Genomic DNA, 21,022 nt, shown 5'->3' on the forward strand with positions numbered 1-21,022 from the left:
AGCCCCAGAATGTCAGGGGCAGGAGAGGGAGAGAGAGAGAATATTGAAAATAGAGCCTCCCAAAGGACTATGTACATCAATCTAAGATATGTTTGGATGTGTGTGTGTATAACTGTTTATCCATATTTTTAAAACTATCCAGGCAACATTAATCACTTTAATTTGAGAATCTGGAATGATTTTTCCAGGCTAATAGTGTATAGTCAGCAATATTTATTCTAAAATCAATAGTCAGGCCATGAGAACATTAGATGCAGAAGTTGCATAGTTCATTTCAACCTCAAATGCTGGTTGGCTCCCACCCACTAACCTGCTTTATAGTATTGATACAGTATCCAGTAAATCAATACCCATAACTGCTTAGATTTTATGGCACAACACTTAAATCCTCCGAAGCTTAAGGGGGATCTGACCAATGCAAACCCCTGGAAACCTCCAACCCTTTCCTTTTAATGCAGGGCAAAGCAATTGTTTTTGTGTATATTCTTCCTTAACGTTATCACAAAAGAAAGACACCCCAGGCAGTACATGCTGGTAAACTCAAGCAATTCAATCATTTTACTATCGAGGCACAAATATAAAACAGTATACTTATTTACGGTCTTTATTCAATTAGTTTTGAGCATAAACCCACTGATGGTGCCCTTTAAAAATTATTGCTAACTATACACTCTGGAAAAATCATTCCAGATTCTGTAATTAAATAATGCACATTCTCTTGGTTGCACATGGTGTGTGCACACGTACTCACACACCAAACATAAGCTCTGGGTTCTTCTTTTTTGTTACCTCCTCTAGCAATTTTAACATCTCTTGAAGTCATGTTGTTGTTGTAAAATACACATGGGGTAGGATTAAGCCTTCCCTCCTTCCTTTCTCTTCTACTGCATTTGCAGGATCCATCCAACAACCCCTTGCTTGCGTTCATGTGCCTTCCTGCTATGGCTCACATCTTCTCCACCTCTCATACCGGAGCACTGGTTCTTGGCTTTAGAAAACTACTTCTTCTGCTTTATTAGCTATCCATTCAGCAACCTTTCTTTTAAAAGTTTAGGGATAAATGATAAATAATTCTAGACAATTCAGTTAGAGCTGTTTTGGGCACTGATTCATTTAAGCCCAGGCTTAAATGTATTTACAAGCTTGTATTTAAGCCTGGGCTTAAGTGCTTTGCTGGATCAAGACCTCTGTAAACAAAGTTCCCATCCTTCATTATCCAGCTGAACCATCTGATTCTTAAATGCAGCCTTTCCTACTATTTAAATAAAAATTGCAATGCAACCTCCTCTGAATTTCCTTTTAATAAAGATTTATTTGAAAAGAGCCATTTTATATGTCAGCACAAGTCAGACAAACACAAAACTTAATCATATTAAAAAATATGAACAAACGTAAAGCTATCCTCAAAATACTCTCAATCAAGACCACCACTAAATAAACAAGATAATTAATAAAATTTAACATAAATATTTATGGAAGTCATACCAGCAGTCTATATGCCACAGAAATAGCTCAGAGATGTATGTATTTATTTATCACATGGATCAGCAACCAGAAGTTGAGAATTTCTGCAGTTTTATGCCCCATTGAGCTAAAGCAATATCATATAACTTAATCAAAACGTCAACTTTTTTTTTAATTGTACAAGATACAATGTTTGAAACTGACAGAAAAAACAAGATTGGTTCCCCAACATACTGATTTGGGATTCAGAGAATCATGGTGCTAAAAATGATCTTAATATTTAGGTTATAAATGAATTTGCCAAGTGACCTTTGTCTAGGTCTGCATTATCCCAATCTGTTCTGTCCCTGATCTGAACCGGTTTACGAAGTGCAACAATTTGACTAGAAACCTCCCCCTGGAAAAACTTGCCAAACCTCCCTTTAAAAAACATTTTATTTATAATCTTGCCGTGTTCCACTGCTAAAAGGAAACAACCCTTGCACAGAACAGAGCTAGCTTTCAGTGCAGCAGCAGAATGTAAATATAAACAGAGCCAAACCACCCCTTTTTAATTGCAGTGCGCAGCATGCGTAACGATGGGAATTTTTTTTTGTTTGTTAGAAGACCATCAAGCTCAAACCCCAGAACGGCTTGCTCTACCAGGAGCCTGTTCACTAGGGCAAGGAAAGCTGCACTGCACGGCATTAAAGCCCCGGCTATTCCCTGGTGGTCACTCCATTCTCTTTCCCTCACACTCTTTACTCGGCTAGCTTTATTTGCACCTGGCTGGCGGCAGATTTCCCTTCTGCTTCGAGCAGGCTGGCGATGACCGCAGGGCACTTTCTGTCCCTGAGGAAGGGCACACACGGAGCTGGTGCAGGGAGATCGCTGCAGGGAAATGAGCTGACACTCGCAGGCCCAGAGGGACCTGCACGGTGAGGCCCTTTGCGCGTTTCTCCCCGCCCCCCGGCTGAAGGAGAGAGGATTTGTGTGTCCCCTGCTCGCCCCGTCTCGTGACACCCGCTCTCTCGGTGCCCCCCCGCCTGCGCTCCATCCACCTGAGCCGGGAATCTCTGGCGCCGAGGCGCCCCCTGGTGCTCCCCACCTTGCACTGGGCGGCGCAAGAGCGCTGCAGTCGTGCCGAGCGCAGGGGGGCTGAATGCACCTCTCCGTGCATCGTCCCTTTCACGGGTGGCGGGGGGAGCTCCCGGCCTTTGGGGACAGGCCCGGGCGGAGGCTCTGCATGCCCGAAGCCCTGGCCGCTGCAATCCGGAGCCGTGCACCAGATGCTAACCCTTTGCCTCCCCGTTTCCTATCCCCACCCTCCCGCGCCGCTCCCGGGGCGGTGATTGGCGTGAGCAGCTGGGGCTTGCCCAGGACTGGGCTGCGGGGACGGAGGAAGAAGGCAGCGGGGCCTGGGAGCGGAGCCGGGGAAGGGAGAGCAGGCGGGTGGGGAGGATCCGCGTGTGCCGGGCTGCTCGCCGGAGCCGGCATGGGGCATTGCTGAGCGCCCCGGGGGAGCCATGCTGTCCAGGAAAGGGATCATCCCCGAGGAGTATGTGCTGACCCGCCTCGCCGAGGATGTCCCGGATCACGCCCGCTACCGCGCCCGGGAGCGGCGGGCCAGGTTCGTGGGGAAGAGCGGCACCTGCAACGTGGCCCACAAGAACATCCGGGAGCAGGGCCGCTTCCTGCAGGACGTCTTCACCACCCTGGTGGACCTCAAGTGGCCGCACACGCTGGTCATCTTCACCATGACCTTCCTGTGCAGCTGGCTGCTCTTCGGCATGACCTGGTGGCTGATCGCCTTCGCCCACGGGGACCTGGACCACAGCACGCAGCTGCAGGCAGGGGGTAGCCGGGGGGCTGGGGAGGCGGAGGCCGGGGGGTTCGTGCCCTGCGTGACCAGCATCCACTCCTTCACCTCCGCCTTCCTCTTCTCCATCGAGGTGCAGGTGACCATCGGCTTCGGGGGCCGCATGGTGACCGAGGAGTGCCCGGCCGCCATCCTGATTCTGATCGTGCAGAACATCGTGGGGCTGGTGATCAACGCCATCATGCTGGGCTGCATCTTCATGAAGACGGCTCAGGCGCACCGCCGGGCGGAGACCCTCATCTTCAGCAAGCACGCCGTGATCGCCCTGCGGGAGGGCAGGCTCTGCTTCATGCTGCGGGTGGGCGACCTGCGCAAGAGCATGATCATCAGCGCCACCATCCGCATGCAAGTGGTGAAGAAGACCACCAGCCTGGAGGGCGAGGTGGTGCCCCTCAACCAGGTCGACATCCAGATGGAGAACCCGGTCGGGGGCAGCAACATCTTCCTGGTCTCCCCGCTCATCATCTACCATGTGATAGACAAGAACAGCCCCCTCTACGACATCTCCCCCCAACACCTCAACCACCATGAGGACCTAGAAGTCATCGTCATCTTGGAAGGGGTGGTGGAGACCACTGGCATCACCACCCAAGCCAGGACCTCCTATCTGGCCGATGAAATCCTCTGGGGCCAAAGGTTTGTGCCCATCGTGGCTGAGGAAGATGGTAGGTACTCAGTGGACTACTCTAAGTTTGGCAACACGGTCAGAGTACCCACCCCCTCTTGCACTGCCAGGCAGCTAGAGGAAGACAGGAGCATCATAGACTCCATCCCATTGTCACCTAAAAGCACCAGCAGGAAGAGGTCTTTCAGGTTAAAGCCCAAATTTACCATAACTGATGAGCCTTCCTGACCCCGTTTTAGAGGAAAGATGCAATAAACAAGAACACTGAGATGACCTCTTATTTTTCTTAGCCAGGTTGGTAGCACAAGGTGTGTGTAGTATTATTTATTGCAGGATAAATTAAAGTTAATTTTATTTTTTTAAAGGCGTGCAACATTTTTAAGCAACATTGGGTGTGGAAAAATTTTATTCTGTTGCTTGTAATTTCAGTTAAGACTGTCCTGTTTATTTGCATGATCATTTTGGATGATTTGTGCACACTGAATAACGCCTTTTCTTGAAAAGTAAGTTTATCTGTAGCCTATCAGGTTGCATTATTTTTGGTCTTGCAATGCCCTCAGAAAGTTAATGTTTTTAAACTGGTTTTATAAACAATCACAATACAGGAAAAAAAGTCTTCAATTATAATTATTAAAGTTAAATGGAGTTTAAATAACAACAAAAAGACCATGCAGTAAGATTTGCACCCCAAAAAAGTCCAGATGTGAAGGTGTCTGTTTAGATTATGGTGCTTTATGTCTTAAAGAAATAAACTTACAGATTTATTTAGTCCATATTGTATGTTTGGATCTGTTGATTGAAAAAGCAATATAAACTGCATGCTTTTGTTAATTTTAAAACCATTTTACAAAATAAACATTTAATATATTTAATATACATTTCTGACAGTGAATGATGCAACTATGGCTCTAAAAATATTTTGTCTTTACAAAGAACAGCAGATATTAATTGCTATGACATGAGTGAAATGTACTGGACATAGAAAAAAATGAAATATATTAAGTGACTGTATGTAAGAAAACAAACAAAAACCCTGCTACAATGAAGTAGGACACTTATGAAAATTCATTTCCCAATCCTACACATCAGAGTAAATGCCATCAAATAAGATGGAAATTAAATAAAATCAGAGATCTTATGTAGAAAGTCATCTGCAGAAGAGCAGACCCAAATTACATTGAACAGTATTTGCATGCACTCAGCAACACCTTTTAAAAAAATTTCAGGTTTAAAAATGATGTTAATGTGATTTGTGGTCATGAAAAGGAGGGACTTCTGGGACAATGCAATCCACTTCCTGGGTGCCATGTCACCTTTGTTTCCTTTTCATTTAGGGTCTGAGCCTAAATTCCCCTCATACCTTAAATTCTCCTTGCCTATATTGAATTTTGTGTGAGCTGTTAATACAGGATCAGGCACTTAATGGAAAACAAACTATCCATGTTCGTACAACGAATTCACTCAGTTTACAAATAGAAGAGAGAAAACTGGATAGCCAGTCCCTATTAGCCGGATCCTGTAAATCCTCTGCAGGAGGAACCCCACATTAACAACAATAGCATTTCCATGTGTGGAAGGCTTACAGTATAGGACCCTGATAATGCAATTTACAATATATTGTTTACAAATACCTCAAATTGTCATTGAAGTGAAAGGGAATTTGGTCTAAGCCTGAACAGAGACTGGGCCCACACTCGTGACAGAAGTTGTGTGGTGTTGATATTTCATAAGAAGCTGTGAGAGGTTACATTACTAATGGTCTTTTATTCAAAGGCATTTCAGTGTGACAACTCTTTGTCTCTTATGCACTAAGACAAGACAACTCCGAAAACAATTTGTGTTAGCATTGCTCTGGTCAGTTTTTTTAGACTTGTCAGTATCATAACACATTCATGCAAGCTAAGGTTAAAAGGGAAAAGGAAAGTTGCATATTCACTAAATAAGAATCTATGGTAAAATGAAATGCAATTCCAGAAATAAAATCTCAGTCCATTTTAGAATATTAGAAATACTATTTATATTGTTAATAGTTGCATATTTTAGCAATATTAAGGCTTGCACTGGCACTATCCAGGCTGCCAGCTAAATGAATGCTTAGGAGCATGTAAATATGTGTCTAATTTTCCAAAGGGTTAACAAACTTTTTATTATTTGTACAGTGCTAAAAGTATACTAGGTGTTTCACAATGAGAAAACAAGGTCCCTGTCCGGAACAGCTTATGATCAAAATAGGACTAATGTATAGCCACATGCAAGGAAAATTTGAATATATACATTTTATATTTTGGTAAAATAAAAACAAATGCTACATTTTTTTAAAAAAATAGGAAAAGCCTAAAAAATGTTTCTGGTGGTGAAGTTACTTTTTTGAAATTCAATTTAATTGCAATGTTATTTGCCTACCCTTTGTTTTACTTACTGTGCCATTCTGCTCCTGAAAGGTAGTTCTGCATGTTTCTCCTAGGTGCAGGTAGAAGGTGTATGCCCCTTTGCAAATTTACTCTTCTGTTTGCTACCTGTCACTATCCTACCATCCTGTCATTATAAAATGCATAGATAAATATCACTAGGGGAATTTCAAATGACCTGAAAAGTCATTGTCTTTTCTCTGTTGAGCCTTATATCAGTGTATAAGAGATACTTGTAGATGTTTATTGGAAATTGTTTGGAAGCTGTTATTACACTAAAGTGTTTTTTAGGATTTGGCCTACGTGAGAAGCAATTTAAGCAACACTACCATGCAAGTGCCCGTGATTATTTTTCCCTCAAGGGAATCTGTATTACTCAAGCTACATGGATTCTCTTTGTTTTCTGTGAGATGAGGAGGGCAAAGCTGGGAGGAGGAGCTTGCTGTTACTGAACTGTTTTCAGGACCATCTTTTGTGTATCTTTACAAGAAATCTAGTTTTCTCCAGTGTTGGAGTAACAGATGCCAAAGAAAGGAATCTCAAGGAAGAGAATCAAAAGGAAAGGAATCACAAAATAATGGTTTCTGTGGCTTTAACCAAGATTTTCATGAATTTAACCAAGACTTTCATAAATCTGTTTCCAGTCTTTTATTTTTCTCAGTTTAAATTATCTTCTTCTTTAGAGGTTTTAAACACACACAAAAAGAATTTTCAACGTCAAATGTCATGGGGAAAAAAGTTAAATGTTAAAAAGTGCCTCCAGACATTAAAAATTTGTGAAGAACATTTTATTTTGTTGCCATCAACTGTTATTTACAAGGGATGTGAGAACACCCAAAATCTGAAGCTTTCTGTGAGTTTGGGTTTACACTGACCAAGCACATTCTCTCTTCTGAGTGATCCGGTTAGAGCTTTAGTGCTATCATTCTGTATGGAAAAAAACTTTATCTTAGCATGAAGCTAAATGACTTGTTCTGTAGTCCACGAGTGGGGGTTTTGAACTCTCCAAGAGTACCCTGGATATCTGATGGGAGTAATCCCTAGCAAGTACCCTGAAGTGGTCCATTAATGGTTATTAAGTTATGAGAAGCTCACAGTTCATGCTGCCTAGTGCTCTATTTGGCAATATTGAACAGGGTAAATGAAACTGTTTGAATGATGAAAGAAAGGATCCAGTTCTGCAAACATGGACACGAGAAACTTTATTCACAAATACATTTAGTCCCATTTAACTCAGGATCACACCCTGAATAAGTCTCTGTGAAAAGCCAAGTTTCATGACTCAGATATTAATATATTATAGCAATAAAGGGATGGAGAAGATTCAATTTAACAGATGGGATTACAAGAAAAAACAGGTGAATCATGTTAAAAAATCAATTGAAGGCTAGTCAAGGTATTTGTCACAGTTTTAACATAATTTTTAGTCACTGTTAATAAGAATAATAAGCCCTGTTGTGCCATCAATTTTATGCAGAGCTCCCCATTGAAATCAATAGGCACCTTTTTTTTCTAAATGATAGCATTATAGAGCCCAATATTAGTTATAAATGACCCTGCCACAAAGCACTGATGGACAAGTCATAATAATATAGTATAAAACACAATAAAAATCTCAATATTACAATATCTGCAACAAAAAATATTAAAAACCAGAAGCAAACTCAGGCAGTTGCATGTGGTGGCTGGGAACGTCAAATAACCGTCATAGCAAATATATTTTTAAATACTTCTTTAAAAGAATATGATGGGGGGGGGGGGGGGGAGAGAGGAACTGAGACAGATATCAAGGAGGAGTAAGGGCCATGCCTGGGCAGTCACCACAGGAAAGGCTTGATCAGCTACTGACCTAAACTGAGATGACTGAATACCGAAAAGGTGGATGGGATGGTCAGGAGACAGGAGCAGGTACCAAATAAAGCCAGATCCTACATACTGTAATGGGCTTTGATTTTGAATTGGCCTTGCTGGTTTTTAATCTACCCTTTATAGAAGTCATAATAGAGAATGCAGGTCCAACGTAATGTGATCACAGTTGCTCAATCCAGTGAGTAAACGCATTGCTGCATTTTGCACAGAGGAGCCCTGCTGGAAATCTTGTTGGGAGGGAACTGCAGTAGTTGAGTCTCATGATTGATTGGCTATTTATTCCTAGTTAATAATGTAATACTAATTATTAATCAACAGAATGCGCATTGACGTTGTAATTGTTTCTTTAAGCTTTTCCGTATCCCCCTCTCTCTCTTTCACACACACAAACATACGCTGGTTAAGTATTGTAGCACAGATCTGATTTTGTGAAAAAAGCACTGAAGAATTTGTTTCCAAAAAAACAACCATAAGAATGTCATAGATTTCAGCAACACAGAAAACAGTTATGTGAAATATCAAGCCTCTCACCTATCACTGATGCTTATTAATAAAACTTAAAGAATCAGTGGCCTATTAATATCTATTGGATACTAATAAGGTCTAGCAAAGCATCTTGTTTTGTTCATGTTGCAGGGCATTGTGGGAGGGAGTGTGGTTTAGATACTGGGGAATAGGTCAGGGAAGGGGTCAGTAATCCTGCACTCTAGTCCCATCTGTTATTTACTCATTTGGTGCCTTTGCTGTAGTCACTGAAGCCTTAATCCTGCAAACTGTTCTGCACAGGTGGATTCTGTGTCCACCCAGAGCCCTTTGCCACCTTGCTGCAGGGGTCTGTGCATGTGTTTTTACAGGAATGCTCTTAACACACAGATCACCAGTGTGTAGGATTTGCCTCCGTTAACATATCTGTAAAATGGTGATAACCATTGTCTGGGTGTTTAAACCCCAGTTATCACCATCCTGTCTGAGCACTCGCACACCTCACACAGGCATTGTGAGGCTTAGCTGATGCTTAGCAGTCTGTGAGCTTTGGATGAAAGACGCCCTGTTAGTTGTATTAATTAATATATGTACTGTGTCTCCATGCCCCAGCTCGGGGCAGGGCCCTAGTGTGCCACAAACAATATAAAAATGACCCTGTTCAAATGCGTTTACAAGCAAAGGGTGAGGCAGGAGACAACAGCTGGATACTACAAACAGACAGGGAATACAAGGGAATGTTGAGACAGCCATGTGATGAGTGACTAAGCATCAGTCATAGCATATCAGCTGCCTACCCACAGTCAGGTAGTTTGTGGGTATCACAACACAAGTGGATTTTCAGGAGGATAGAGTAGTGGCTTTGTGGATTTTTGTGAGTTCCCTCTAGAATGAAAAGAATTATTAGGAACGTTGGCTTTGGAGGTGGGACAAATGTGGATGAAGCCTCTGCAGTTGTAAGTCCCAGAGGCAGTGTGATGACTCTACTAGGGAGTGAATCTGCTGCTCTTCTGACCCTTGCACTGGCGGGCTTTAGGCTGCCAAGACACGCAGGTTCCATGCCACTTGTGGGATGGTTGCAGAGAGAGGTAGGGAGTCTGAGGGTGGTCAGGGAGGAGTGTAAAAAGGCAGTTGGAGACGAGAGGGACAGACTGAAGGGAGCTGTTCCTGGGCAGCTAGGCTGTGATGACTGAAATAAAGAGAGAAAAGCCTGTCTAGTAGTTAGGGCAATAGTTTGGGACTACTGCCATATTCCCTGCTCCTCCACAGATTTCCTGTGTGACCTTGGACAAGTCACTTAGTCATGCAGTGTCTCAGTTTCCCATCTGTGAGACTGGTATTTTAGTGCTCCTTAACCACACAGGAGTGCCATAAACATAAATACATTAAAGAGTGTGAAACACTCAGATACTATGGTAATGTGGAGGCGGGGGGGGACATAAGCTCGGTCAGTCCCTGTAAAGCAGATTGCCTGCTTGTAGCTTGTGACTCCCTCTGCTGAAAACCAGCAACATGTAATATATATAGTGTGAATGAATAAATCACACTAGAAGGTGCCAGACTGCATGAACTCCAATTTCACTAGCAATGGAATCTGACCTGCTGCAAGGCCCTGAAATTAAAGGTAAGAGTCAATGATTCCGCTATAGTGCCCCCTGTGTGTATCATCTTCCCTCAGCAGTTGATGCTATGGGGCTAGGAACAACAGGGAGAAAATAAGATTTTATGTTTTTAACTAGGTGGAAGATGGAAGCAATGAAAGCGAAGGGGCCATGAGGATGGAGTGACAGGACTTATGGGAAGAAGAGATTTTTAAATAACTGGCATTTCTCTTCCTCACCCCCTCCTCTCTTGCAGTGCCACACTTGTGTTTCCTCTCAAATTTGCGAGATCAGAACTGATTAGTGGTACTCTCTGCATTTTGACCTCACACACTGGCTTACATTCAGTCAGATATAACTGCCCCAAGTTGAGAAGTGTAAAAGGCCATGTCCACAGTATACAGAAGCATAACAGGCCTGATACAAAGCCAATGGAGGTCAATAGAAAAACTCTCATTGACTTCAGTGGGCTTTCGATCAGACCCAAAGGGCCTCACCTGTCTAACTTCACACAAACATATAGTCTCATTGAAGTCAGTGGTGGGAAGGAGTTAACCCAAAGACAGAGAAGATGGAGGGGCCAGTCCTGCAGTCATTACTCAAGCGAAGCTCCTGCTGAGATCAATGAGAACTTTGCCTGAAGAAAAACTAGGAAAATATTTCAGGATTTAGGTCCTACAAGATTATGTGAAGTGTGTTCAAAATGTCTGGTGGGTGTTTTGTTCACTGTCTGTAACAAATGACTCTGTGTACTATTTTTGATGTTAGCAACAGGAGAAAGATACCTGATACAAATCTATACACCCTTGCCCAAGCTGTGCTATTAAAAGAGCAGAAGACATTCTTGAGAGTGTCTAGATATCACCATCTCTTAGCAGTTCTGGGGGTTTATGAGTTGCTGTATGCTACATGCAGCTATGGTTTACCGTGACATTTACAAACCACTCAGAGGCAGAAACACAATAAAGCTTTAAAGAACTGTCACACATGTGAGTCTGCAATGACGGACTTGGAGGAATTTCCCAAGGCAAAGCATTTCCAGTCTCTCTTTACTCCGCTTCCTGTTTGTCTTCTGACACACCTATTAATACTGAGTTCAGTCAACAGATTAAAATATCTGCACTTACCCATAGACGCTAACTCTTTGAGGGCTCCATGTTTCCTACCTGCCTCCTTTCCTGCCAAGGATAGGGGGGTCTAGGTGACCCTGCCCTGCCCTGGGCTGTAGCCTGTATCCCGCATCCCATCAGAGCTGACCTCTCCAGTCCTGAGCCTTTCTGGTGTGGGAGAGGAGGGCTGGGGGACCCCCCCACCAGACTGGGCTCAGAGGAAAACTGCACTCTTCCCACAAAGCCAGATGAGCTCCCAGTGGGACACTGGATATGGGAAGCAAAGGACACAGACCACTCCTTTCACCTGTTTTCGTCAGCCTAGCTCTCTCCCTGAAGCCTGATGGGGCAGCAACTGCTGCAAACACCTCAGAAGGAGAAACAGAGCTGAAGGAGAAAGTCACCCCAGAAATCAAATGCAGCCCTGGGACATGCCTGGGAATTACATGGACACATTTTTGAGCTGAAGTATTAGTCAGAAATTTGAAATAAAGTCTGGAATTTTCCCCAGCAAAGTTCTGCAGCAGGGAGGTCTGGCTTAGCTGCCAACCACCGAGGAGGCAGAAAAAATTGAAGTGAGCTGTAGGGGGTGGGACATTCCCCTGTGTGGTGTTCAGGAATCACTCTGGGACCAAGTTGCTTGAAAGAGATCCTCTCCATTCCAACTGCCCCTAACAGAATATGGGCTTCTGCAGCACCCCACCCCAACCTTCCTGTCTGGGAAGCTAATCCACTTGAAGGGACAGTTCCAATGCCTGACAGGTGGTGGTTCTGCCCCCAAGCAGGCTGAAATACCCATTGTAATGGATCTATGGACCTGAGCACTCAAAAGAAATTTTCTAGTAAGCACAGAATACATTTTCCTAAAATGGTTTGGCGGGGATAGGGCCTGCTGCAGAGACACGTGTAGACATTTGGGAAACCCTTGGCCAAATCCCACAGACTTGGCACCAGCTGCACAAAATTCTCCTCCCTCAGTCTGCCAGCCATGGCAACATGGCTGCCCCAGTTTCCATGGTACCATTGGCTCCCAGGGCTATAGCAGCAGCAGTCTGTGATCCATGATATAGTGGAGGACACTGAGGGCTACGTAATGTACTTCTGAGCAGAAATATTTTTTTATTTACATGGAAATGGACTTGCCTTGGAGGGGGCAAGGTGCTTAGCCCCTTTATCCTGAAATCTCTTTGCTTTATAACTGCCTAGTGACCAATGTGACCCTTCCCTTATCTTGGGAGCCTTTCTGAGCATGCTCTCTTGATCGCTGGCCTTTTTAATATGGGAGAGCGAGCCAGCTGTGCCCCTAAAAGAGCAATTTTGTCTTCAGCAACTACAGGCTGTAACTCCTTCTCACCTTTCCAGCTTGTGAGTATTTAACTCTTTTTGTATGGTTTTTTTCTTTGCCCTGAGAAGCTGGTAAATAATCTCACAGATATGTAAACAAATTGAACAATGTCTTTTGTTTGAGGTCCTGTTCATTTAAGATAATTAAATTTTTAACCCCAAAAGCTACTGGAATGCACACACAACACTGGGGTAGGATGTGGGTGGCTAGTACTCTCAACACCCCTTTGCTGATTTGGAGAATTAGCCCTGGAAGGTGTTTTTTGGGGTGGAGATGTCAGTAACTCTGCTGTTGGGTTGAAAACAAGTAGCTTGGAAGACAGGCTGAGTGGGAAGATAACTTGAAAGGCAAAAGGGTAGGGATTGGCGGTAAAGGGAAGATAGTGGGTGTCTGGTAAAGAAAAGGAGAGACCCAGCCTGGGGAGTAGGGGTAAGGTTAGCATATTTCCCAGGTGGATTGTAGATTCATAAGGGAATAGGGAAAGTCAGTGAATTGTCCAGAAAATTGTTTCTCTGAAGTGATAGTTATTTTGATAGGGAGGGTCACAAAAATAAAACCCTGTTAATGTATTTATCTACTCTGTAGGAGTAACATCGAAGACTGCGTTAATGGTAGATAGATTCAATTTACAGTAATTGTCTGAAGTCTGTAGAATTTGCAATAGGAAACTAGAAACCATAGGGAATAGGCAAAAATCTTGTTGGAAATTTACCTATGACTGTTACAGGGAAACTGAGGCCCTGTCTACATGTGAGCATTCCACTGTTAGAACTGTCCTAGTTAGTACATTGTGCTTATGTATATGGTGCCTGAAAGATATCTTTGTTTAAATTAATTTCTGTAACTCTTAGAGTGTTTCTTCAACAGCATAAATATAATAAATAAATATAAAAGGTAAAACTGTTCAATTTCACTTCAAAGTCCTGTTACCTGGGGCTAGAAATTGTAACTGGCTACATTATACTCCAAAATATTCAGAAGACATCATGAGCATTTGTAAGAAGGGAGAGCTCTGTTGCTACACCAAAAGTAGTCAGCAGTGGGATACAGTGGGGACAGCTTTACAAAGGACTTCAGGTGCCTAAAGATGCAGATAAATGCATAGAGGGATTTACAAATACATCTAAGCAGGATAGGCACTCGACTGCCATTGAAAATCAATTGGTTTGGCACTGACATAACATCAGTGCATAGTAGGGTTTACAAAAACACCTATCTTCAATCTTTAGGCACCTAAATATCTTTGTAAATCTGGCCCTAGATCTTTTCATCAGACTCCCCCTATGGAATTTCCATATAGTCCTGACTGAAGCCTAAAGTTGTCCCAGCACAATATAAATGCGGAGAGCAGTGGCTAGTAACATTGTTTGCCCTTCTCTGGGGTCAATCTCTGTCGCTGGGAGGCATAATGTACACCCTCCTGCACTACACTTAAGGGATCCGGCCCGCTATCCATAAAACAAAAATACTTCTTTTTCCTCAAGTTCAAATATTGCCCTATCATGCCTAAAAGTAAAACAACCCATACATTTGTTATACATACCTGGGAGTTTTAGGTACACGTTTTTTGTAAGGGGCTTTGTCAGAGTCTTGTGCAGCACTATTAAACCAATCTTTCTGCCATAATCTAGAGCAGAGGCTATTAGCTGAAGATTAGAAGACATATAGAAAAAGCCCCTTGTATCCTGCTTTGGCTCTTGTACTGATGAACCCTTTTTGATTTTACCATCTTCCTGAAACCAATGGACCTGAATATCTTTGGGATAGAAATCCATGACTTTGCAAGTAAGGGAAAGCGTTTTCCATACTCCGCATCATTTGGACTAAGAACAATACTTGTAATTCTTGGAAAACCTGCAAAAAGTGTGGAAATACATAAATATGTTTAAATCTATAAAAACAAAGTTAAACTTCAAGGAAGGTATTAGGTATGCTGTAGTATGTGCTCATGATAGATATATAAAGAGGAGTGTGAAAGAATTTTATATCAAATAAACATGTAGTTGGTAGCTACAGAGTCTGATATGCAGGAAGTTGGAAAGCAAAGATTCAGTGCTAATGAAGAAGTTGTTAATGAAAAGAGAGATTTTGCTCTTGGTAGCTTAAAACACATTGCACAAGGGATAACTTCCGAGACTCCCTTTTATACTTGTGCATTATAAACATATAAATAATTTTTAACTACCAAGCTTTACTAAAGAATAATTCCCTCTTCTCTTTTTGGTACAGCTCCCACTGAGATATTCATACTTTTATTCTTCTAAAAGATATGGATAGGGTAATGTTACATAGCTTCTAAGTGTGTTTCTTTTCTCTTTGTTGTTCCTAAGAGGCTCTTGAAAGCTTGAAGTTAAGCTGAGGGATTTGGATACCTAGTTCCCATTAGAGTTAATGGTAATCAAATATACAAATCCCTTGGCAGCTTTGAAATTTTTAGTCTAAATCTTTCTTTGCTGAATATTTTTCCTCCCTTGCACACATTGGTTTGCTATTGTAGGGTTGCTTGCAAGAAATCTCTGGCTTTTGACACTGGGACAAATTTTTGAATTTAAGCTTTACATGTTTGAGATACTCTACATACAAGGGGAAGGGAGCAGAACCTTGCAGAACCAGACTGGATGATGAAGAGGGCAGGAACAGCAGTTCTACTGCAAGCTCACTCCTTATCCTCAGCCCACACAACACCTCATGTTTGTTAGGGGTGGGCTCTGTAGAATAGGAGGAGTTGTACTACGGTTGGAATAGCCAGGGTGAAGCTATGCTCAACAGAATTTCCCCACCAGAGTCACTGATCAAATATCCATATGAGAGTTAATGCTGGTCCCAAACAGCATCAACTTCCGTTCTAGCTCTGAGCCATGCCCTTTTAATGTGAAACAGAAAAATGGAGAGAGCAGAAGTGCCTTGCACAAAACCAGTCACCTTTTAAATTGAGGGGACAAGCATTTCTTATAGTTCGGTTGCAATGGATGACTTCAATAGTGAGCTCTAATGCATGGTCCTCAGGTTCAACTGTAAATGTCACTTGGCTTTCTCTGTGGTACAGATTTGTTGCTGTATCAAGCTGAGGTTTTAATTGCAGCCTCGGTGAGCTCTTTAACAACTCTCATCCAGCACATCTGACATTGTGCTGGATAGTAATTTGTCACCTGGCAAGATAATGTGACAGCCTCCCCACTCACAGAGATACTGGGCTCACATACAATTTTTGAGGCTTTTGGAGTAAATACGGCAAATAAAACAACAAATAAGGCAAAAGTAAAATGATTAGGAAGTAAAAGAGCATAGAAGTAAAAGTAGAGACTTTCCACTATGTTACTTGCAGTATTGTTGTAGCCATGTTGGTCCCAGGATATTAGAGAGACAAGGTCGGTGAGGTAATATCTTTATTAGACCAACTTCTGTAAGAGAAAGAGACATGCTTTTGAGCTACATAGAGCTCTTCTTCAAGTATGGCTTTTCCAAGACTAAACTAGGGGTGACATCATGGTGGAGGTCTACTATAAAGTACCAAATCAGAAAGAGGAGGTGTATGAGGCATTTCTAGAACAAATAACAGAAATATCTAAAACCCAAGACCTGGTAGTAATGGGAGACTCTAACTACCCAGACATCTGTTGGAAAAGTAATACAGCAAAACATAAAATGTCTAATAAATTCTTGGGATGTATTGGGGACAACACCTTTATTTCAGAAGGTGGAGGAAATAACCAGAGGAAACAGCATTTTAGACTTGATTCCAGCTAACAGAGATGAAGTAGTTGAGAATCTGACAACTGAAGTCAATTTTAGGGAGACTAATCATGACATAATAGATTTCATGATTCTCAGGAAAAGAAGGAGTGAAAGCAGCAAATTAAGGACAATGGACTTTAAAAAGCAGATTTTAACAAACTCAGAGAACCGGTCCTGTGGGAAGAAAATCTGAGGGAAATAGTTGTTCAGAAGAGCTGCAGTTTCTCAAAGAGACAATATTAAAGGCACAACAGCAAACTATCCCAATGTGAAGGAAAGATAGGAAGAATAGTAAGAGGCCAATATGGCTCCATCAGATCTTTAATGACCTGAAAATCAAAAAGGAATCCTACAAAAGTAGAACATGGACAAATTGCTAGAAATAAGGACAAAAGAATAGCACAAGCATGTAGGTACAAAATTTGAAAGGCTAAGGCACAAAATGAGTTATGCCGAGCAAAGGACAAAAAAGGCAATAAGAAAAAGTTCTACAAATGCATCATTCTGTATGATTTCTATGTAAATTAGACTTCCATTGTTCCTGATTCCACTATGCTTAATTTACATAGAAGACATCTGTGACATTCCCTCCTGTCTGGGCAGACCATATGGCCTAATATCAATGTGCATCCATAACTCCTTATAAAGTGTTAATACATACATTTCACAATGATATTAATCACCAGTTTGTCATTAGCTTTCAGAAATGACCTCACTCTATATATTTGTATAATACAGTAATATTATATACAATCAGTTGATTCAGTTGCTTATCACTTCAGTTTCAGCCCCCCTGTCTTTATAGATCAGTAAACTTTTGCAATGTATTCTTTCAAAAGTAAAACCCAGGACAAGCTTCTCTCTCCTGCATGTTTCTCACTTATATTCGGTTCCAGAGACTTCAACTCCCACTCTGTCATTGAAGGACCTATCTGTCTCAGCTCGTAAGAGTTCTATGCCCCTGTGTCTGGCTAGTGATGGATGCCAATGATGGCTTCTCTCCTTGCTTATATCTTCCAAAGTTCAATTACTTTGTTTCAGGAGGCAGGATGACCTCATACTGTTCTTCCCTTCCTGTGAGCTAAATACAAGTTGGGACAGTCTGTTAAGCGGAAGGGTAACACACATTGAAGGTAGGCACTTGAAATGAAGTGGGCAGTTGGGGGTTAGGATTATTATGCATAAAGGGTTTGAGTGGGGACAGTTACCAAGTTTTCATTCTACTAAAAGAAAATAAATAACACTTTGAGATTTTAAGTCACTCAAATTTTTCAGCATCCAAGCACATTCTCTATACTGGTGTGAGCCTTTAAATTTAGCTTAGCATATGAATTTATTTCCAAGTTCCTCAACTTTAGGACAAAATGTTAATGTACTGGTGCAAAAGAAAAGCCCCTCTGGTCCCTTAGTCACATCACTAATGAAGGGTTTCTCTGGCACTTGTTCATCTTTATACCAAACCAAATCAATTGTTTCAGGGAAGAAAGAATTAACTGTGCAAGTCAAAGTTAGATGCTCATCTGGTCTTGGCACATCTGTGGAACACAGCACTGGATCCAACACTGGCACAGTTTAGAAAGGAAAACAATCAGATTTGCACACTTTTTAAAATGTGATGAACAATATATGTCTCAGTCCTATAAAGTGCTGCATCTCTCCTGCCAGAAACTGCACGCTATCAGCTCTTATGCTGGGGCATCTCTTAAAATGACAACTGTTGAGGTTTTATAAGGGCTGATGCATTTTCCCAAGTTTCATAGTTTCACTCAAAAGTAAAACATTTTACATTGTGCCAAATGAAATGCTGTCCTCAGGTACATCAAATAGTGAACTTAAAAAAATCAAAATCACAAAGTAAATGTAACAAAGGTTAAATTTTAGTTTCTCACTGATGTATTCTACATGTATTTGTAAATGAGATATTTTCTGATGTCTGTTCAGGAAAAATCAAACTGCCTCCCACCAGTAAGTATTCCTTTGAATGTCTATCAATACTATATACTTTTATTTAGAACAAAATGCTCCCAAGATTATGCTCTGAATCACAAATCACAACCTACAGATCTGAAAGCTAGCATGGAAAATAGACTGTGAGCGTGCACTTTGCAGTATGCATTTGCAACATCCATATGCAGTACTTACAAAGAGATGCAGTTTTTTATACTACAAGGCTCTACTACTCACCTATGGCTCTGAACAGAAAGCAAATATTACAGACCTCTAACTTTGGGCAGAAGTTTGCTTCATTGATACACTGAAGCGGCACCCTTACACATCTGTTCTGCTAAGCAGTCGAGCCGTTTGAGAAAGCTTGACTATCTTCTCAATTCTAGACGTAATACCCTAATTTCAGAAGCAGAAACAAAAGATCAATTAACTGATTCAGAGCTTGGCATCAAGAATGCAATGTCAGTGACTGGGTGACAGTGTAATTCTGAATCTACATGTAACTTCTGCCATTCCAACATTGAAAATGTGATGCCGTGACATCAATATCTACCTTAAGCAACTCAAACTTGTACATGTTGTCTTTGACACAGTAGAAAACTTCTGTGAAATCTGAGCCCAATTATACAGTAGTCTCTGGTTCTGAATGAGAGTTGGTAGATGTAGATCTTATTCCAGTTAAAGGGGCCACATTAATCACAGTAGTCAAAGTTTAAAATAACAAATTTAAATGTCAAATTCTGTATTATTAAATGGAAGAGCAAATATATGTAGGAGTCTCCACCTGAATATTATCAGGTAATAAAATACTAGATCTGAATGTTATCGAATACTATCTTATTGACACTGTTCCACCAACTATTGTGTAGTATATTCATCTTTAAGTTCTGTCATATGCTGAATTATATCTGATGCAAAATATATATATGTGTGTGTACATTTACCATGTTCAAATAAAACTGCTTATGCTCAAATAAATTGGTTAGTCTCTAAGGTGCCACAAGTACTCCTTTTCTTTTTGCAAATAAAACTGTGTATCTCCCCTCAAGGAAAAACAAGGAGGTGGGACTGCAGGGATGCTACCACTCAGTAGTGAGGTCCATTGGCAAAGCTGGAGTGGGAACCTACCTACACCAGTCTGCTTCAAGCCATTGCTGCTAATTCTTCTTGCTCATAAGCATTAAGTTGTACAAAAATGTATGAAAAAATAGGGTTCACACACACACATCTACCAAATTAGAGGCACTGTTACCATAGAGTAAGGGTTGAATTGTGCCCTAACTTACATAACAAAAGGGAGCTGCCACATGTGTGTTCTGACCACCAGCTGAACCTGTGCCCATTTGAAATCAATAGTCAAGCTTCCATTGACTTCAGTCATGTAAGATCAAGACCCAGGTCAGGATAGGGGGATGTGTTGTGAAATTCATATTGCTGCATCTCTGAGAAGTAGCAAAAGGGGTGTCACCAGCCATCATTTGCTAATGACAACATATATGCCAGTGATTTGGGTTTTTTCAGAGGTTAAACATGCCACCAATTCACAGACCATGCCCTCTTTAAGGTGGCAGGCCAGTATACTAGCCAGGCATACTTCCCACCATCTGTAATTCCTTTAGACTCTATGTCCATCTCAAGTGTACCCTTTGAGTTCTCCATTGCAAGAAGTACATGATATTTAAAAGGACCTGTCATTCTCAAGTATCCATGTTTCTAGGAATTTCAAATGCAAACTAGGGAAGCACTTTGTGACTTTAACATCTTATACGGGGGAGGCGGGGAACAAGGAGAATGACTAGATACCAGGGAATTCAGTACTGATATAACAACATAGCCACATAGGCAGGACCTATTATCTTACCACCAGCAATGCTATGTGTTCAGATCAGGATAACTAAAGCCCAGAGGTCACCCAGGAAAGGAAGCCTGGGACAGAGCAAATGGCTCTTACCCTCAGAAAAAAACACCCAGCCTCAATACCCTGAAGCAAAAAAATAAATTGCTGCCTGAATTTCCCACCATGCGGATTTGCTGTGTGGAGCGAGACTCAATATTCATTTTGATAAATGTTTTATTGTAATGCCAGCTATGAACCTGTCAACAGGAAACCTACTGCACTTGCAGAAGCTAAACCAACTGCTTCACATACTCTAAAGCACTTTGCTTACTTATGACCATCAGTGTTCTTGACTGAACAGCAGGATATTGCTGAAGGGCCTTATGTGTCACTTCAAGAGAGCGCTCTGCCTCATCAAGCTCATGCACGTCTGAAGATACATGAATAGTGCATGGAACTTCGAAAGTGCCATTACTTAGTGACTTTGTATCTGAAACTGAAAATTCTTTGACGTAGTTAGGAGAGCAGCACTTTCCCCATCTCCTTCGAGGGCACCCTTTTCACTGTTCCAAGAGTACATTTCTCCTTTTGTTCTTGTTGATACTTTTTTAGAAAAAAGGCTACAGTTAAGGGTTTTGTACGAAAGCCTGAAATCTGGCAATACAAAAAAGCATCTTCCAAATGCTTCATTTCCGCATTCCTTACTAATGGTATTATTGTCGACAGGGCTGGCCCACAACA

General features: G+C 41.7%; 1 protein-coding gene across 1 annotated transcript; it reads left to right on the forward strand.

The window, feature by feature from the left end:
• Positions 1–2,447: 2,447 nt before the first annotated feature.
• On the forward strand, positions 2,448–7,081 carry KCNJ11 (potassium inwardly rectifying channel subfamily J member 11). The gene has a single exon (XM_074954925.1). The coding sequence runs from the start codon at positions 2,970–2,972 to the stop codon at positions 4,173–4,175; it is 1,206 nt and encodes a 401-aa protein (XP_074811026.1). The 5' UTR covers positions 2,448–2,969; the 3' UTR covers positions 4,176–7,081.
• The last annotated feature ends 13,941 nt before the right edge of the window (positions 7,082–21,022 follow it).

This window comes from Natator depressus, chromosome 6, assembly GCF_965152275.1.
Source record: "Natator depressus isolate rNatDep1 chromosome 6, rNatDep2.hap1, whole genome shotgun sequence".
Lineage (NCBI taxonomy): Eukaryota > Metazoa > Chordata > Testudines > Cheloniidae > Natator > Natator depressus.

Coding starts and splice junctions, on each gene's coding strand:
- KCNJ11 (XM_074954925.1), top strand. CDS start 2,970: ATGCTGTCCAGGAAAGGGATCATCCCCGAGGAGTATGTGCTGACCCGC.